Source organism: Triticum aestivum, chromosome 3A, assembly GCF_018294505.1.
Source record: "Triticum aestivum cultivar Chinese Spring chromosome 3A, IWGSC CS RefSeq v2.1, whole genome shotgun sequence".
Taxonomy (NCBI): domain Eukaryota; kingdom Viridiplantae; phylum Streptophyta; class Magnoliopsida; order Poales; family Poaceae; genus Triticum; species Triticum aestivum.
This window is the reverse complement of record NC_057800.1, coordinates 532,891,671-532,909,535: the sequence shown is the minus strand read 5'-3', so window position 1 is coordinate 532,909,535 and position 17,865 is coordinate 532,891,671. Positions and strand designations below refer to the sequence as shown.

General features: G+C 42.8%; 1 protein-coding gene and 1 pseudogene across 1 annotated transcript; both read left to right on the top strand.

Moving 5' to 3' along the window:
- The first annotated feature begins 1,609 nt into the window (after positions 1–1,609).
- On the top strand, positions 1,610–4,391 carry LOC123062072 (glucosidase 2 subunit beta). The gene is made up of 6 exons (XM_044485405.1): positions 1,610–1,836; positions 1,914–2,027; positions 2,551–2,646; positions 2,767–2,952; positions 3,038–3,145; positions 4,009–4,391. The coding sequence occupies exons 1-6, from the start codon at positions 1,650–1,652 to the stop codon at positions 4,011–4,013; spliced, it is 696 nt and encodes a 231-aa protein (XP_044341340.1). The 5' UTR covers positions 1,610–1,649; the 3' UTR covers positions 4,014–4,391.
- On the top strand, positions 4,008–6,563 carry LOC123062073 (60S ribosomal protein L18a-like; annotated as a pseudogene).
- The last annotated feature ends 11,302 nt before the right edge of the window (positions 6,564–17,865 follow it).

Genomic DNA, 17,865 nt, shown 5'->3' with positions numbered 1-17,865 from the left:
ACATAGCGAGCAGATTCCCTTAAAACTGGTAGAAATGGATACGATTGATGACATTGATAAATAGTGGTGAATGTTGGCATAATTTACTATCATCATGCATGGAAACGAATCATCAAGAAAAAGAATACTTCCTATTACTACACTCATAGGAAGCTTCCTAATCTCTGCTACCAAACAGTTTCTGCCCAAACAAGGAAGGAAAGTTATGGACGTGATTCGAAAAGAAACAAACGTTATGAAGATTAATTAATTTAGATTTGATCTTTAGAGATTGATTGTGATTGATTCTTTTACATAAAGACATTACTAAATAATTTGCGTCAGTATGGAAAGTTCTGATCCGTTCAGTATTTTTTTGTTGTGTGAGAGGGTGAAGTGAAAATAAACCGATGAAGTGGGGGAGGCGACGAAAAAAATCTACGACAGTTAACCTACGAAAAAAAACCGGACGAAAGTGGTGGGACGAAAATTGACCGGCGAAGACTATCAACTGCTCCATTAGGAGTAGAGATTGATTGGTTCGATTTTTTTTGCGTGGAGGGAACTACCTGAGAGGTGGGAGGGAGTACGAAAATAAACCGTCTCGGCTGAGCGGGAGGTGGGAGGAAGTACCAAAGAAGTACCAAAAAAGATCGGGTGAGGTGGGACAAAAATAAAACCCGGAACGCTACCTACCAACTGAGACATTAGGAGTAGAGATATTAACAAAAGTGCAGATCCCGTCTCACTCTTCACTTTTTGACAAAAAACTTCTGAATAGCAATCTTGGTGAGTGATCTCGACCGGGTTCGATCGGTATGGCGTGTCGTTCCTCCAGGAGTGGGTGCTGAGAGGAAGGATGGCAAACCTCCATTGTCAATCGGCCGGAGCTGCATCGTCATTTGGATCAGAGCATGGACGAAATTGAGATGGTAGAGGTTGAGGAATTTGTAGGACGTGAGGGTTTAGGGTGGGCATCACGAGAACTCACCCATATCTTGGGAGACGGCAGACCCGAGGTGCAGTCGTGTTCGTGCTTCAGGGGCTGCCACGTGCTGTCCTCGCCGCCATCGCCTGTCGATGCCACTTCAGCGCCACGAGCATGGGACTGAGGGACGAAGGGAAGAGAAGGGAAGGAAGCGAGCTAATGACGTACCTATGTTTGGTATGTAATACCCTCCATTAAGAGTAGATATTTTCTTAAAATTGGTTATTTTGTTTCCTAATTAATGTGATTGAGCAATTTAAGGTAAGGTTAATTAATTTAGATTTGATATTTAGAGATTGATCGTGATTGATTCTTTCACATAAAGACATTACTAAAAATAACTTGCACCAGCATGGAAAGTTATGATCCGTTAAGATTTTTTTCGTTGTGTGAGAGGGTGACGCGAAACTAAACCGGTGGGGTGGGGGAGGGACAAAAAAAAACCAGCGAAATAAAATGGGTGGGAGGTGGGAGGAAGTACCAAAGAAGTACCAAAAAAGACCGGGTGAGGTGGGACGAAAATAAAACCCGGAACGCGACCTACCAACTGAGACATTAGAAGTAGAGACTATCCACTATGGAGATAGTAACATAAACTAGTAACATCGGAAGTTACTACTCTTTACTCCCCATTATGAGCAGTCTTGTACCCACACGGATCCAAACGGACTCAGCGGATGAAATGCGTAATTGGAGTTGCCCTGACTCCTTGAGATCCGGACCAATGGAAGGTCGCATCCAACGTCTGATGACGCCCCGACAACAAAGTCGTCGCCTGGTCTCCTCCGCCGCTCCCGCCACTCTCCTGCTCCTACTCCTCGCCGGCGCCGCCGACGCCGTGCCACCGCTAGTCGGAGTTTCTCCCCAGGGTGAACGAGCCAGATGCCTGTGCGCCCCTCCTCCGCATCTATTTCCTCCTCTCATCCTGATAAAATTGTTTCTGCAGACGAGGCGTACTTCGCGCCGCAGGTGATTGCCTGCAGGGACGGCTCGGGCTCCTTCCCCAGGAGCCGGCTCAACGATGGATACTGCGATTGCACCGATGGAACCGACGAGCCAGGTTTTTCCCTATCTGCCCTGGATTTGCCTGAACTTGACTGCGAAGTCCCCAACTGTGTAGATCTGGTCGATTTTGCTGATGTGATTACGTCTGATTGGAATGTCGCGGTTAGGTACTACTATAATTGATTAAAGCAGGCCAGCTTTTGTCTTGCGGATTTAGTTACGCCAGTTGAAACTGCAATTCACCAAACTAAGTGCAAGAGTGAAATGCATAACTTTGACAGTACTTTGCAGTTTATTTTCCGGCAGTTTAGGTCAGTATGAGCTATTAGGCCAGCTCTAACTACTGCAGATCTTTATGCATTACACTAGTACCACATGTGCACATTATCAATTGCGTTTTTTGTTGTTGGGCTAACTGCAATTGTGGCAGGCCTCGCTGTTACTTTTCCTGTAATTCTGAATGCTCACTTTAGAACACTCTGCCAGACAACAATTTTTCCTCTTCACTTGATGCTAACAGCATTGCCCAAGATATTCACTAATGTAATGTTGTCATTCACATTATTTGCGTTACACAGGCACTTCGGCTTGCCCAGAAGGCAAATTTTATTGTACAAACATTGGAGATCTTCCTCGTATCTTGTTCTCTTCGTTTGTGAATGATAACATTTGCGGTATGCTATTGATTTTGCAGACTATCATATCATGCTCTTCCTTTACTAGTTTGTACTTAGTATTTACTGGATTCTGTTTTGTTAATAGCAGAAATTTTGATACTGTTACTATGTTTGTAGATTGCTGTGATGGAAGTGATGAGTATGAAAGTGGCATCCATTGTCCGAACACATGTAAAAAGAGACATGATGCTGCCGAGACAGACAATGGTGTTAGTGAGCTGTCAGTCGCACATTTAGGTGGAACAGACATAATTTCTAGTAAACATACACTTGACATAGAAGATCTTATCCAGAAGCTAAGAGGTACTTTCCCTTCAGAATGCTAGTTGTAGCTGTTTCTGGAGCAGAATATGTTTTTTATACGTGATTTCAATTGTCCTGTTTACAGGATTAAGAATGGCTGCAGTTATTGAACTGGGTCTTGTTGTATGTATTTTTGTTTTCTACTTTGCTCGACGGAGCACTCGGGCACGGAGGAGACAATATATTTTGAAACGTAAGTAAGCTCTGGCCCCTCCAATTTATAACAGTGTGTTCTTTCTTTCTCTAGTACCCTCCAATACATATTTATTGTCACGGCCTTAGTACAACTTTGTACTAAAGCTGTGGCAATTAATATGTATTGGAGGGAGTAGTATTTTGTGAAATAACGTAAAGTGTAAGCTTCTTATCTTGTTAGAACAAAATGAAGGAACATGTAGGATAAGTGGCATCTTCTATTTCTCTCTCTCGAACAGACGCGCATCAAAATGCCTGTCGCTCTATATTAGAAGAAGAATGTCATGAAGGCGCAAAGCAGTTCCTACCACACCAGTGCCATCTACCATGCGTCAACAAAAAAACCGTTTGAAGACTAACCTAAACTAAGACGAAAACAAGAGAAAAAAACTGTTCATGAGGGTCTGGACCCGAGAGGTGTGATTGTATATCCACCCGCGTCCCGCCCAAGTGAGTTAGGCTGAACATGATAACATAATTGATATACTAATTGATTTGTTATTCAGCTAAGCTGGTTTATATGTCCTGGCATTTGAGTGATGCTTTATTATTAGTAACTTCGCTGTCATTCAGAACTATCTTTTGAGATTCAGGGGATATTTGAGTGTTGGGTACTGTTTTGAGGAGCTTCAGTATTTAGCTTGAATGACACCCTAAAAAGGACCCCTCATCCAAACACACTCTTATCTTATGATCTAAGGAACTACTACTTTCTACTTTAATCCAGTTCAGCAGTAGCAAGCCTTTGTTATCCTGTTGGAACCTGCTGCAACTTGCAAGCACAGGACAGCAATCTTATATTCAACGCATTGTGATGAAATATTCTTGGTGGACTCACCAAATTAACCGTGTTATTTTCAGGTTAGAAAAGTTTTAAGCTTCTAGGGCTGATCGAGAATTGGAGATGGGAAGGTCAGGCATCCACAAGGTTTCTACGAGTAACTAGCCTACACATCTGCTGTTAAAAAGAAACTAGGCCAGGACAGTCGTGATTTATCCATGCAATATTTTCTGTCCGACCTTCCTGCCGGTAACGCCAGTTCAGTGCTTGTGTGTATATTAACTTACTATTGTGTTCGTGTGTTGTTGGCGATGGCATCCATAGGGTGGCTGTGGTGCTGTTCGCGGTAAGAGCATGGTTAACAATACAACCAACAATCGGTTATAAGGAGTTGCCATGTACATCAGTAAATTTTAAATATGTACTACTTTATTAATAATAGTTGGCCTACTTTACAACCTCACAAATTGTCCTGAGGCTCGTACTGCAGCTGACTACTAATGAACAGTTTGCTTCTTTTCTCTCTCCTCTTTTCACTACTCCAACTAAGCAAAGATAGAATATTTTAGTCCTTATAGCCTGTTTATGTCATCTTATTATACTTGCTCTAAGTTTTCTAGGCTGTATCTCTGTCTTGGTGTAGCAGTTGCAGCCGACACAAGGAGCCAGTCAGCCAGTGGCGCTTTGGCCAGCCCCGTAGATTGTCGTCTGGCGGATTGCGACTGTTATCCTAGGGCAGAGGGAAGGCTATGAAGTTCCGTCCGTGCTTGTTATGCGAACTGAAGTTTTGACTGCCGCTTCTCTTACCTTGATCGCTGCCTGTTTTGTCTTTGGGGATCGATGCATCATTGTTTGTTCTCGTAGGTGCATCAATCTTTGATCACATGATGCTTGCCTTGATGTAATGTCTACGGTGGTGTAAGAAACTCTGGCTGATGGTAATGCGTAACCTGTTTATTATATCATCACTCTAACCACGGTACGTATGACAATATTTCATCCGACACTGAACCATCGCCCTTGATCAAACAGTATCCAACTTCACACTCTTGCATCGGTAACTTCACCTTTTGAACCTTAAACCCTTTCTAGAAACGAAATCACCTCACGAGAAAAAGAAAAGAAAAGAAAAGACCTGCTGGGCCTTTGGGCTTACGATGATATACCCACCCCACAATGTTCCTGGTCCACTAGGGTTTTACGCCTCGTCCTTCACCCGCCTCTTCGGCCTCGTCGCACTCTGCTCATAATCTATAAATCCCCCCGAACCCTAAACCCTTTCGCGGCGCCGCCGCCGTCTCGGAGCATCGCACGGCAGCAAGCCCATCGCCCCCCGCCGCCGCACGGCGACCTCAGCAACTCCGGCCAGGATGGTCGCGTTCAGGGTGAGCTCCTCTTTCTCGTACGCACCGCTATCACGGGGATTATTTCTCGTCGTGTGATCTGAACTGACCATTTGGCGCTCGCGCCAGTGCAGTTCCACCAGTACCAGGTGGTCGGGAGGGGCCTGCCGACGCCGACCGAGGATCATCCCAGGATCTACCGCATGAAGCTCTGGGCCACCAACGAGGTCCGCGCCAAGTCCAAGTTCTGGTGAGGACATGATTCAAATTTGGAAGCCTCTCGAGAATGCGTGAAGAAGAGCAACGGCCAGATCCTCGCCTTCAACGAGGTGAGTTCTTCTTCCACGCTCATTTTAGTTTACTCCCGTGGTTGAATCGTACTAACTTGGCAATGCCATTAGAAGGATATCCGAGTGTGAGATCGTTGTTAATTTATTTGCATTAGTGTACCACCAACTGTTCTCGTTGGTCAAAATGCTACATGCGTCTGCTGTAAAAGAATTCAATCAATGGCTTCTAGTGCATGTCTGGCTTAGTGTTGCTTTTGTTCAATCTGTAGATTTTTGAGAAGAACCCCACCACAATCAAGAACTTTGGTATCTGGCTGCGTTACCAAAGCAGGACAGGATACCACAACATGTACAACGAGTACAGCGACACCACCCTCAATGGCGCGGTCGAGCAGATGTACACTGAGATGGCTTCTCGCCACTGTGCTGCATCCAGATCATCAAGACAGCCACTGTCCACTCCCAACATCTGCAAGCGTGATAACACTAAGCAGTTTCACTAGTCAGACATCAGGTTCCTGCTGGTCTACCAGAAGGTCAGGCCACCAAGTAGGAAACTGCAGACGACCTTCAAGGCCTCAAGGCCAAACTTGTTCGTGTGATCTAAGTCATCCGTCCATAACCTGTAAGCCCGTCCGTTGTGAAGTACTCCCTCCGTTCCTAAATATAAGTCTTTTAAGAAATTTCAAATGGATTACAATATACAGATGTATGTAGACATTTTAGAGTGCAGATTCACTTATTTTGCTCTGTATATAGCCATTTGTTGGAATCTCTAGAAAGACTTGTATTTGGGAACGGAGGGAGTATACTGCTAGTTCATATTAATATTATCCATATGCAAAATGTTTTTTTCCTTGATTATAGATAGCAGTTCCATGCAATGGCCTTTATGGGCTTGACAACACTTGTTTAATCTGTGTAACCCTTTATGGGCTTGTCAACACTTGTTTAACCTGTGTACATTTTGGGTTATATGACTGCCTGAGATGGGTACATCAACTCCCTTTTCCCTCTATTTTTTTGTTTGTTTTTCTTATATAATGGCTGGGACAAATCATTTGCCAACTAAAGATTGTAGTGATCTGGTTGAAATTGTTTCTGGAATGTACTTTGTCATACATATGTGCTAGTCTCATTGATTTGCATAATTGGACTTGGTTTCCATTTTTAGTCATGTTGCTATCAGCAGTGATATTGTTCTGTCATATCCAAGTAGTGATATTTTTTAGATACTTCGGTTTTGAACATCATTACAAATGTTCCAGTAGTTAGCATGGCAACTTTGCCGAGGTTACCAACAGTTCATTTGGTTCCCTCTTTTTCCCTGTTGCCAAAATCATGCCTGCTGTTGGATGTTTTAATTATGTTCATTAACCTGATGGTTTAATGAATGGGCATCCATGCCAACACTTACAAAATATAAGTTTGTATTTATTTCTTTTTAATTATCTGCTATTCTCCCAATCATAGTTTTGGATCATTATATTGTGGGGCAACTTTGCCGAGGCTGCCAAGATACAGTTTGGTTTCCTCTTTTTCCCTGTTGCCTATATCATTTGTCGATTGTTTGCTCAAGCTCATTGACCTTATTAGGTTTATGGTATGCATACTTGCCAACATGCTTGTTAGTTCCACATTGACTATAAACTGTAGTGAAGAATGTGTATTATTGAAATTCTGCCGATATATTTGAGTATTTGTCACTTGATCTCATTTATCATTGGGATCTGGTGAGGCAACTTTGCCGAGGCTACCAAAATATAATTTGGTTTCCTCTTTTTCCCTGTTGCCTATAACATTTGTCAATTGTTTGCTCAAGCTCATTGACCTTCTTAGGTTTATGGTATGCATACTTGCCAACATTTAGTTCTACACTGACTATATACTGTAGCAAAGTATGCGTATTCTCCTAACTCTGCTGATATATTTGAGTTTTTGTCACTAGATCTCATTTATCATTGGGATTTGGTGAGGCAACTTTGCCGAGGCTACCAAGATATAATTTGGTTTCCTCTTTTTCCCTGTTGCCTATAACATTTGTCATTTGTTTGCTCAAGCTCATTGACCTTCTTAGGTTTATGGTATGCATACTTGTCAACATACATACTGCCTATATGCTGCAGCGAAGGATATGTATTCTGCAGTTCCAAACTCTGCGTATGTGTTTTGAGTTCTGCTCACTAGGTCATATTTATCACTGGGACCTGGTGGGGCAACTTTGCCGAGGTTTCCAAGATATAGTTTGGCTTCCTCTTTTTCCCTGTTGCCTACATCGAGTTGCTTGGTTGCTTGAGCTCATTGGCCTTATTTGGTTTATGGAAGGCATCCTTGCCAACATCTTCTTGCGAAGTGTTTTGCCATACCTTTTGTTACCTGAAGTGTAAGTTAAGTTCATGTGGTTATGACTTATGAGGCAACTTTGCCGAGGTTTCCAACAAATAGTTTGGTTCCCTCTTTTTCCCTGTTGCCTACATCACTAGCTGCCAGAATGCTCTAGCTCCGTGACCTTCAGGTTATGGCAGGCATCCTCGCCGACATCTTTTTTATCTGTAGTTTTATCTAGTTAAAGTGCATTTGTTGCAAGGAGTAGTTGTTAGTGTTGAACTGATTTGGTTTGACTTGTGACTGAGATTATCTATTTAAAACAAGTCCTTTTTGGTTTTAGTTTTGAACTAAATTGCTAGCAATTGTTTTTATGACTAACTTTCAGTGGCGTCGTTACTCTTCCAGCTTGCTTTACTGTGCCGGATGGACTATTAATCCATTGGGGGATCTGATGTGTTTTGCAATTAGATAATTTGCCTGTTCTTAAGGATTGCCATTACTATGCCAGATACGATTTTGCTGCTGCATGTTTAAAATTAAGTGGCACCTCCAAATGTTGTAATACATTAGTCAATTGGAGATGATGGAAGGATCCGTACAGTCCTTTGCACTTCACTGCTATATGGTTTATATTGCCTCTGAACTGGAAACTGGAAGCGCAGTTTGAAATGAAAATAGGAACTTGGGAGGGAAAATATTATGAAAGTAAATCAGTCTTAACAAAAATAGCCGACCTCTGTGCCGTGTCACTCACAATGGCCACCACCAGATCGAGATGAGTGAACATTTATGTTAAGGGTGTTACAATTAATTATGTGGATAATCTCCACGTTGTAATTAGGAGGCAGTTAGTCATATGCTAACCGTCGCATCTTTCTCTCCCTTCTCTTCCAAACGACGCGTCCGGTGGATGCGTCCCCTCAGGGGATATATAATGTAAATCATCATCAATGAAGAGGCAAGCAAGAGGCAAGCAGCAAGCTCTATACGTTATCAGCACGCTCTACCACGAGCAAACAAGAGGCAAGCAGCATGGCCGTTGCGCTAACCGGCCTCCGCGCCGTGCAGCCTCTGGCCGTGCCCGCCCGCGCTCCGTCGCCGTCCTGTGCCCTGCAGCGCCGCGCAAGTGGCCGCCCGGCCTCCTAGTTCACGCTCGTCTCCCAGAAAGCGGCGGCTCGCGCGGAGACGCCTCTCCCACGGCATGCGCGTGGTACCATCGCCATCGGCGCTGAACGCAGCGAGCATGCTGGCCGTGCATGTGTTGCATGCAATGTATACTCCGGTACAAAGGAAATCCATCAACATGGATAGACCATGATCCGAGCCCTTGCTTGACAGCGGGATCCCGCACACGGCACACCATGCGTGTGCGTGTTGACGGAGCCTTTGCTCCGCGCTTCGTTGGGCGGCAACGCTCCGCCCTGCGCACCCTCCGCGCTGCCCCCGGCCTTTGCGCCATCCGGCTGCCCCGGCAGGCCTCGCGCCAGCCGCACCCGTGGCCACGCGCCGCACCCTATGCCCGGCTGCCCGGCTTTTGCGCCGCGCCCGCCCGCCGCCGCCCCATGACCGCGCCAGCCGTGCGGGCGTGCCTGTGGCTGCGCTCTGCCCAGCCGCCCGGCCGTACCACGGCCTCGGTGCCGTTGACGCGCCCCGCGTCTTTCCGCCCGGCTGTGCGCCGCGCTGCGCCCGCGTCCGGCCGTCTGGCCTCCGCCAGGCTGTGCCCGTGGCCGGCGAGCCCGAGGGGCGGTGGTAGTTGCAGTAACTGCACCAGAGAAGACAGGGAAATCTTATCCCTTTGCCTTTTTGCACTAAGATCCTCCCATATGCAGGAAATGGCAAAATAGGCTGAAATAGGGGTTAAATCGGTCCTAATAAGAGTACTAATTACTAGTATTTACCTGTTTTAGACCCGTTGTTTCAAATATTTTTCTGTTGAGTATAATGCTCCAGAAATTTAAGATATAAAAAATTTCCATGCCTATAAAGGTTGAGATTATTTATATCTATTATTTGCAATTGAGATTTTGAATCTCTTGCAAAGATAAATTCAGTACCTTTGGAGTACTGTTTCTCCGTTGAGTACAAGGTATTCCGGAATGTTTCTATGATTTATCTATTTCCATGTTAACCACATGTCGAGATTAATACGTCTATTTGCAATTGAGATTTTCAATTTCTTGCAAATACAGAGGCAAAATTCTTAATGATTTCTTCAAATTGATGTATTGAGATCACAAGGTAGTGTGTAGATCTACTGCTTTGCAGATTATCACCACTATAGTTAAAGCCTACATTTTGTCATTTTGACATTATGATTGCTTAACAAAGTGCTCTCCCACATATTTTACTATGTCATGACATAAGGCATTACGAGTGAGTATCTACTGATTTCATCAGATTATACTCCCTAGTGCTGTGAGATCTACTCCATTTTGGAGATTATCTTCAAATGTCATACTTAGCAATTTGAGATTCACACTAATGGTTTCAAGCTAAGTTCTTGAAATATCCATTAATTTTGCAAAATTCATTACAACACTAATCATGATGGTCTTTAATTTACTACTTGTAAATTAATTATCTCTGATTTGCCCCTATAAGTAATAGATGGCTAAGTAATTTGAGGCTCTTGCCTTCAATGGCCACAACTTACTTAAGCGGGTCATGGACATCAAGATCAGTCTTGCCTCCCATAGGATAGCGCGTGCAATCCAAGCCACGCCACCGGGACGCAAAGGACCAGAAGGGTAATGGTTTGAAACTCACTTCAAACCTTCAACCTGACACCATCAAGCTGTCACGAGACCCTATGAGCACGGAGAGCATGATGGTTGAATATGCATCAACCGACATGTTTGCAGACTATACATTTAGTCTCTTAGTCTCCTTGGTGATCTATTCATTTATGTCCATTTATGATGTTCTAATAAGAACATGATTATTGTTGTTATCATATATTGTATATCACAATATACTGTATCAGCACTTTGATACAAATACATTTGTATGTATTCTATATATCTGATAGTGATTTTCATATTGAGAATCTTCATGTCTATATATAGATTTCTACGGGAGTCAATCAGATAAAAAATGATATGTGCCTTGTGGACATATGCACCACAAACTTTATACCCACGGAAGTCCAATGTTTCCACTCTCATTGAGAGAAAGGAGATATTTAAATCGCTAGACGCGATGAGGTATTTGTTGGCTCGACTCGAGTCATATTTACAATCCCTGTGGGTACTCGAGTAACGTCAGGATGCTTTATTGCTTCCGGGTTTAACTCGTACCCTCTAAACTATAGAGGTATCCGTCAAAATGGTTTCCATAGCGAAACTTATGATGACAACAAAGAGAAATAACTTCTCTTTACCATATGCAACAGATATGGCAAGCACATTCTGAGTATCATCTGGATTGTACTACACATACGACACAACCCGTAGCACATGTTGTGTACGAGATAGTTTTTCGAAATGTCTTGTACATGACAAACTTGGCATACTCGCCTTGGTCATCGAGACATTGGGTTGAAACCGAAACTATCAGCAATTCCAATAGTTTATGGTTATTATGATGCTAAATTTTAATACCATTTGGATTTTGTGTGCACTACAAGTGACACAGGAAAGCTAATTTTAAGGCTCGCACACCTTAAAGTCTACGCTGAACCACTCAAACTCCTTGAATGCATCAAGTCGAGGTAAGTGGTTCTTCCCAGCCATTGAGTAGACTATTCAGATATTCCATGGTTTTAAAAGACATATCTACATGACGGTCTTAAGTGTGTTCTTTATTCACACGAAACCATTGGCTCATTATCTTGACATCGATTTCAAGCAAATCGAATGGATAACATTGCAGAATTCTCCTTGAGGGCCTTCTCTATGGCTTTTGGATTGAAGTTTAGCAATTTATCCTAATGTCTAGACTCAAAATGGTTTGGTAGAATCCTATCCAAAGAGTTAAGATACTTGCATTATCTTTACTTTGGAATTGCAACTTGCCAACTTTACGTTGGAGTCATGCACACACGCTCATGACAGAACTGCACAATATTATTCCCCTCTATCTTTGATATGTGGATATCTACCAAGTATTTCCTATCTGCGGTAATTCGATTGCATACCGATATCACCACCCGACATACATCATTGGCCCCTCAACATATAGTTGGGATCTATGTGAGGAATAACTGTATTTCCGTCAATACCTCAAGCCCCTCGCATGGGGAGTTATTCAAGGCCAGTATGCTAATTCAATGAGGAACATTTCCAGGCATTAGGGGGAGATTTCAAGTACCATAAAGAATGCCAGGAAATTAGTGGAATGTTCAATACATTTCTGCCTCAAATCCACATACTCAAAGATCTGAACCATGTGTTCAGAAGATTTGCAACACATTGCAAATAACCTGCCAGATTTATTTACTGACTATAAAGGTTTCACACAATCCTACAATCCTGAAAAATATGTCCGAAAGAGTGGAGGTACCAACTAAAACCACTCAACTCCCCGTTCAAAGCAACAGGGGAGAAGTACGGCAATAGTACATCAGGATTCAGCTTCTCGCAAGCAAGGATATCAAGGCCTGTGAATCAGTAAATGCAAGTCAACTTCATGTTGACCGACACCTGATGGGTAGTATACACCTAGTGGACGGGAAACCTCCACCAACCTAGGTCATAATGCACAAAATGACTGGGACATCGGAATACCCGACTCAATCGCATTGGGAAATCGCGAGCAGTCACTATGGGTAACGATATTTCCATCAACTATATATTGATATATAGATTCTGGAGAATCATATAACCGGAAGTCTACAATTGTCGACATGCATTTCTCAACTAGATTGCAAAAACCTTTCAAATGACTCAGATCCAAAGACCATGGCTATGGCAAAGTGTGAACAACACTCGGACTGAACTCAAGCAAAGGGTATAATCTAGGTAGAAATGATCTTACTCAATAATGGGAAGGTATTCATAAGTAATACCTACACCAGTTTTCTTCTGGAGACAGAATTGAGAACAATGAGGTGGTGAAACAAAGAGCAAGTATTGTAGCACAAGGGTTCACACAGATACCCAACTATTCTCCAGAGGTGAAATCTCTTTCCGATAACTTATATCATTGGCAGTACAAAATCATCTATCTGTGCAGTTGATAGATGTAGTGATTACATATACATGTGGATCACTAGATTCAAACATAGATGGTTCCCGATGGAATCTCAATTATGAATCGACATACATTGTGTAAAATCAGTAAGTCATCATACGACTTATTATTGTCAGTACATATGGTACAACTGACGTAGTGAGATCCTTATACACAAGGATTACTCCTACAATGATGATTATCCATGTTTGTGTCTTTGCAATGACGACACATGTAATCATCTAAATGACGGGGTTTAAAATGAAGGATTTTGGTAAACCAAAGTACCGCTCGTTACTACAAATTGAGCACCTTCATTCATACATTATGGTATACTATGTTGTCTATATCTATAATATATTAGAGAAATTCATTGTGGACAAACCTTATCCATCCACAACTCTCATGGTAGTTCATTCTCTAGACGTAGAGAAAGATCTATTTAGACCAAGAGATGATGGAAATGAGATATTGGGACTCAGTGTTCCATAATGCCATTGGATCCACCAAACACAATTGGTTGGTACTCAAAAATATCTTTAGATATCTCCAATGCATCATATCTTGTCCTAGTTTTTCAGTTTCACAGAAATGTGAACACCGATATCATTGGATACATTGATCAGATCCCCACTATGTCAGATCGTAGACAAGCTTAGTGTTCCTACCAGGTGTGGTAGCCCTCTCATGAAGAGTCTTCGAAACAGACCTCGTGGCTACATTCACCAACAATTATCTCAACGATAATGTGTCTTGTATTGCCCGGATGCAAACAGGTTACGCAATAAGCAATATCGCTATATTGCATATCTTGCAAGTTAAATCATGTGGCTGATTTATTCATGAAGTCTCTACCAACTTTTCACGGAATTGCTATGTGACGGCTTCGAATTTTGCAAGAATCAGGGGGATGATCTTCCTGAATTGTTCCTGTTCAATGCATTATATTATACTCTTTTTCCCTTCATGAGTTTACTTTACAGGTTCTCATAAAGGTTTTTAATGAGGTAATATCAACACATGATCATATGCCATACTTTCTGTTTTCCCCACTGGGGTTTTTAGGAAAGTATATACGGCATATTTATTGTTCTCTAAACTCTATGGATTTTCTCATATTGAGTTAAAAGAGACAATAACCATTATATGTTGCGTCATTTTCTCCTTATTTTTCCCACTGGGTTTGAAGGAGTTTTGGCAACATATAAAACACTATACTCCTCATATTTTTCCCACAGGGTTTTTGGAGGAGTCTCTAATCAAGATGATGATTCCGCATGAACAAGTGTAGATTAGGGGGAGTGTTACAATTAATTATGTGGATAATCTCCATGTTGTAATTAGGAGGCAGTTAGCCATATGCTAACCGTCACATCTTTCTCTCCCTTCTCTTCCAAACGCCGCGTCCGGTGGATGCGTCCCCTCAGGGGATATATAATGTAAATCATCATCAATGAAGAGGACAGTTGATTTCATCCTCAATAAAGGGCAATGCTGCTCATGTTAATCACAAACAAGACAAAGCGACGATAATCATTGAAACTCTCGCTGACCTATTGAGAGGAAAATCACAGCTAAAAAATATGGGTCATCAAAATTGCAGCTAATTGTCCTCCATCGTGTCAATGACTTGCATATTATTAGTGTTTATTACATCCTACCTTTGCAGGAGATAAGCCAAAGTTTTTGTTGTTAGAACATGTGTGATGATGAATTTTTCTTTGTCATCTATGGATGTGTCGTGTCCATCTTGGAACTTTCCTTTATGAACCAGCTTATGTTTGTCCCACCATAGATACTAGTGGTTAAAGCGATCAATTCACTTACATTTTGAAATCTCAAAATAGATATGTTCTAGTCTGGCATAATGAGTAAGAATTCAAGTATTGTCATGATCAACCATGATCAACAGCACAAGCTTTGTTAGTCACCTCATGCATCTCCAACTTATCCCAAAAGTTATTGGTGATCTGAGTAGAAGTGGCTTTCCAGATATGCTTGGTTTGGTTGATTGCATGTATTCGAAATGAAAGAAGTGTCTGAAAGGTTTGCGTGAGCGATATTAGGATCACACCAAAGAGGCAACCATCATAGCTGACATCAAATCACTTGTGGATTTGACATCTTTTCTTTGACATGCCTGGTTCTTATCAATGTACTCTAGTGATCTATGTTGTTCAAGAGACTTATAATGGGATGCTTCAGCGTGCAATTACACCATCAAAGGGCACAACTAAGTAGGGTACTATCTTGTCCATGGTATCTGTTGGGGAACGCAGTAATTTCAAAAAATTTCCTACGCACACGCAAGATCATGGTGATGCATAGCAACGAGAGGGGAGAGTGTGATCTATGTACCCTTGTAGATCGACAACGGAAGCGTTAGCACAACGTGGTTGATGTAGTCGTACGTCTTCACGGTCCGACCGATCCAAGCACCGTTACTCCGGCACCTCCGAGTTCTTGGCACACGTTCAACTCGATGACGATCCCCGGGCTCCGATCCAGCAAAGTGTCGGGGAGGAGTTCCGTCAGCACGATGGCGTGGTGACGATCTTGATGTTCTATCGCCGCAGGGCTTCGCCTAAGCACCGCTACAATATGACCGAGGTGAAATATGGTGGAGGGGGGCACCGCACACGGCTAAGGAACGATCACGAAGATCAACTTGTGTCTCTATGGGGTGCCCCCTGCCCCCGTATATAAAGGATTGGAGGAGAGGAGGGCCGGCCCTCTCTATGGCGCGCCCTAGGGTAGTCCTACTCCCACCGGGAGTAGGATTCCCCCTTTCCTAGTCCAACTAGGAGTCCTTCCAAGGAAGGAGAAGGGAGAAGGGAAGGAAGGAGGGGGCGCAGCCCCTCCCCCTAGTCCAATTTGGACTAGGCCTTGGGGGGGCGCGCGGCCTGCCCTAGGCAGTCCCTCTCTCTTTCACGTATGCCCCAATAAGGCCCAATACTTCTCCCCCGTATTCCCGTAACTCCCCGGTACTCCGAAAAATACCCGAATCACTCGGAACCTTTCCGATGTCCGAATATAGTCGTCCAATATATTGATCTTTACGTCTCGACCATTTCGAGATTCCTCGTCATGTCCCCGATCTCATCCGGGACTCCGAACTCCTTCGGTACATCAAAACTCATAAACTCATAATATAACTGTCATCGAAGCCTTAAGCGTGCGGACCCTACGGTTCGAGAACAATGTAGACATGACCGAGACACGTCTCCGGTCAATAACCAATAGCGGGACATGGATGCCCATATTGGCTCCTACATATTCTACGAAGATCTTTATCGGTCAGACCGCATAACAACATACGTTGTTCCCTTTGTCATCGGTATGTTACTTGCCCGAGATTCGATCGTCGGTATCCTATACCTAGTTCAATCTCGTTATCGGCAAGTCTCTTTACTCGTTCCGTAATCCATCATCCCGCAACTAACTCATTAGTCGCAATGCTTGCAAGGCTTATGTGATGTGCATTACCGAGAGGGCCCAGAGATACCTCTCCGACAATCGGAGTGACAAATCCTAATCTCAAAATACGCCAACCCAACATGTACCTTTGGAGACACCTGTAGAGCACCTTTATAATCACCCAGTTATGTTGTGATGTTTGGTAGCACACAAAGTATTCCTCCGGCAAACGGGAGTTGCATAATCTCATAGTCATAGGAACATGTATAAGTCATGAAGAAAGCAATAGCAACATACTAAATGATCGGGTGCTAAGCTAATGGAATGGGTCATGTCAATCAGATCATTCACCTAATGATGTGATCCCGTTAATCAAATAACAACTCTTTGTCCATGGTTAGGAAACATAACCATCTTTGATTAACGAGCTAGTCGAGTAGAGGCATACTAGTGACACTCTGTTTGTCTATGTATTTACACATGTATTATGTTTCCGGTTAATACAATTCTAGCATGAATAATAAACATTTATCATGATATAAGGAAATAAACAATAACTTTATTATTGCCTCTAGGGCATATTTCCTTCAGTCTCCCACTTGCACTAGAGTCAATAATCTAGATCACATCGCCATGTGATTTAACATCAATAGTTCACATCTTTATGTGATTGGTTCACATCTCCATGTGACTAACACCCAAAGGGTTTACTAGATTCAATAATCTAGTTCACATCGCTATGTGATTAAGACCCAAAAAGTGATCATGTTTTGCTTGTGAGAGAAGTTTAGTCAACGGGTCTGCCACATTTAGATCCGCATGTATTTTACAAATTTCTATGTCAACAATGCTCTGCATGGAGCTACTCTAGTTAATTGCTCCCACTTTCAATATGTATCCAGATTGAGACTTAGAGTCATCTGGATCAGTGTTAAAACTTGCATCGACATAACCCTTTACGACGAACCTTTTGTCACCTCCGTAATCGAGAAACATATCCTTATTCCAGTAAGGATAATTTTGACCGCTGTCCATTGATCTACTCCTAGATCACTATTGTACTCCCTCTCTTAACACGGTGTATGGTATACAATAGATCTGGTACACAGCATGGCATACTTTATAGAACCTATGACTGAGGCATAGGGAATGACTTTCATTCTCTTTCTATCTTCTGCCGTGGTCGGGCTTTGAGTCTTACTCAACTTCACACCTTGTAACACAGGCAAGAACTCTTTCTTTGACTGCTCCATTTTGAACTACTTCAAAATCTTGTCAAGGTTTGTACTTATTGAAAAAAAACTTATCAAGCGTCTTGATCTATCTCTATAGATCTTGATGCTCAATATGTAAGCAGCTTCACCGAGGTCTTTCTTTGAAAAACTCCTTT

Coding starts and splice junctions, on each gene's coding strand:
- LOC123062072 (XM_044485405.1), top strand. CDS start 1,650: ATGCGTAATTGGAGTTGCCCTGACTCCTTGAGATCCGGACCAATGGAA. Junction 1,837..1,913: donor AGTCGGAGTTTCTCCCCAGG/GTGAACGAGCCA, acceptor TTGTTTCTGCAG/ACGAGGCGTACTTCGCGCCG. Junction 2,028..2,550: donor CGATGGAACCGACGAGCCAG/GTTTTTCCCTAT, acceptor TGCGTTACACAG/GCACTTCGGCTTGCCCAGAA.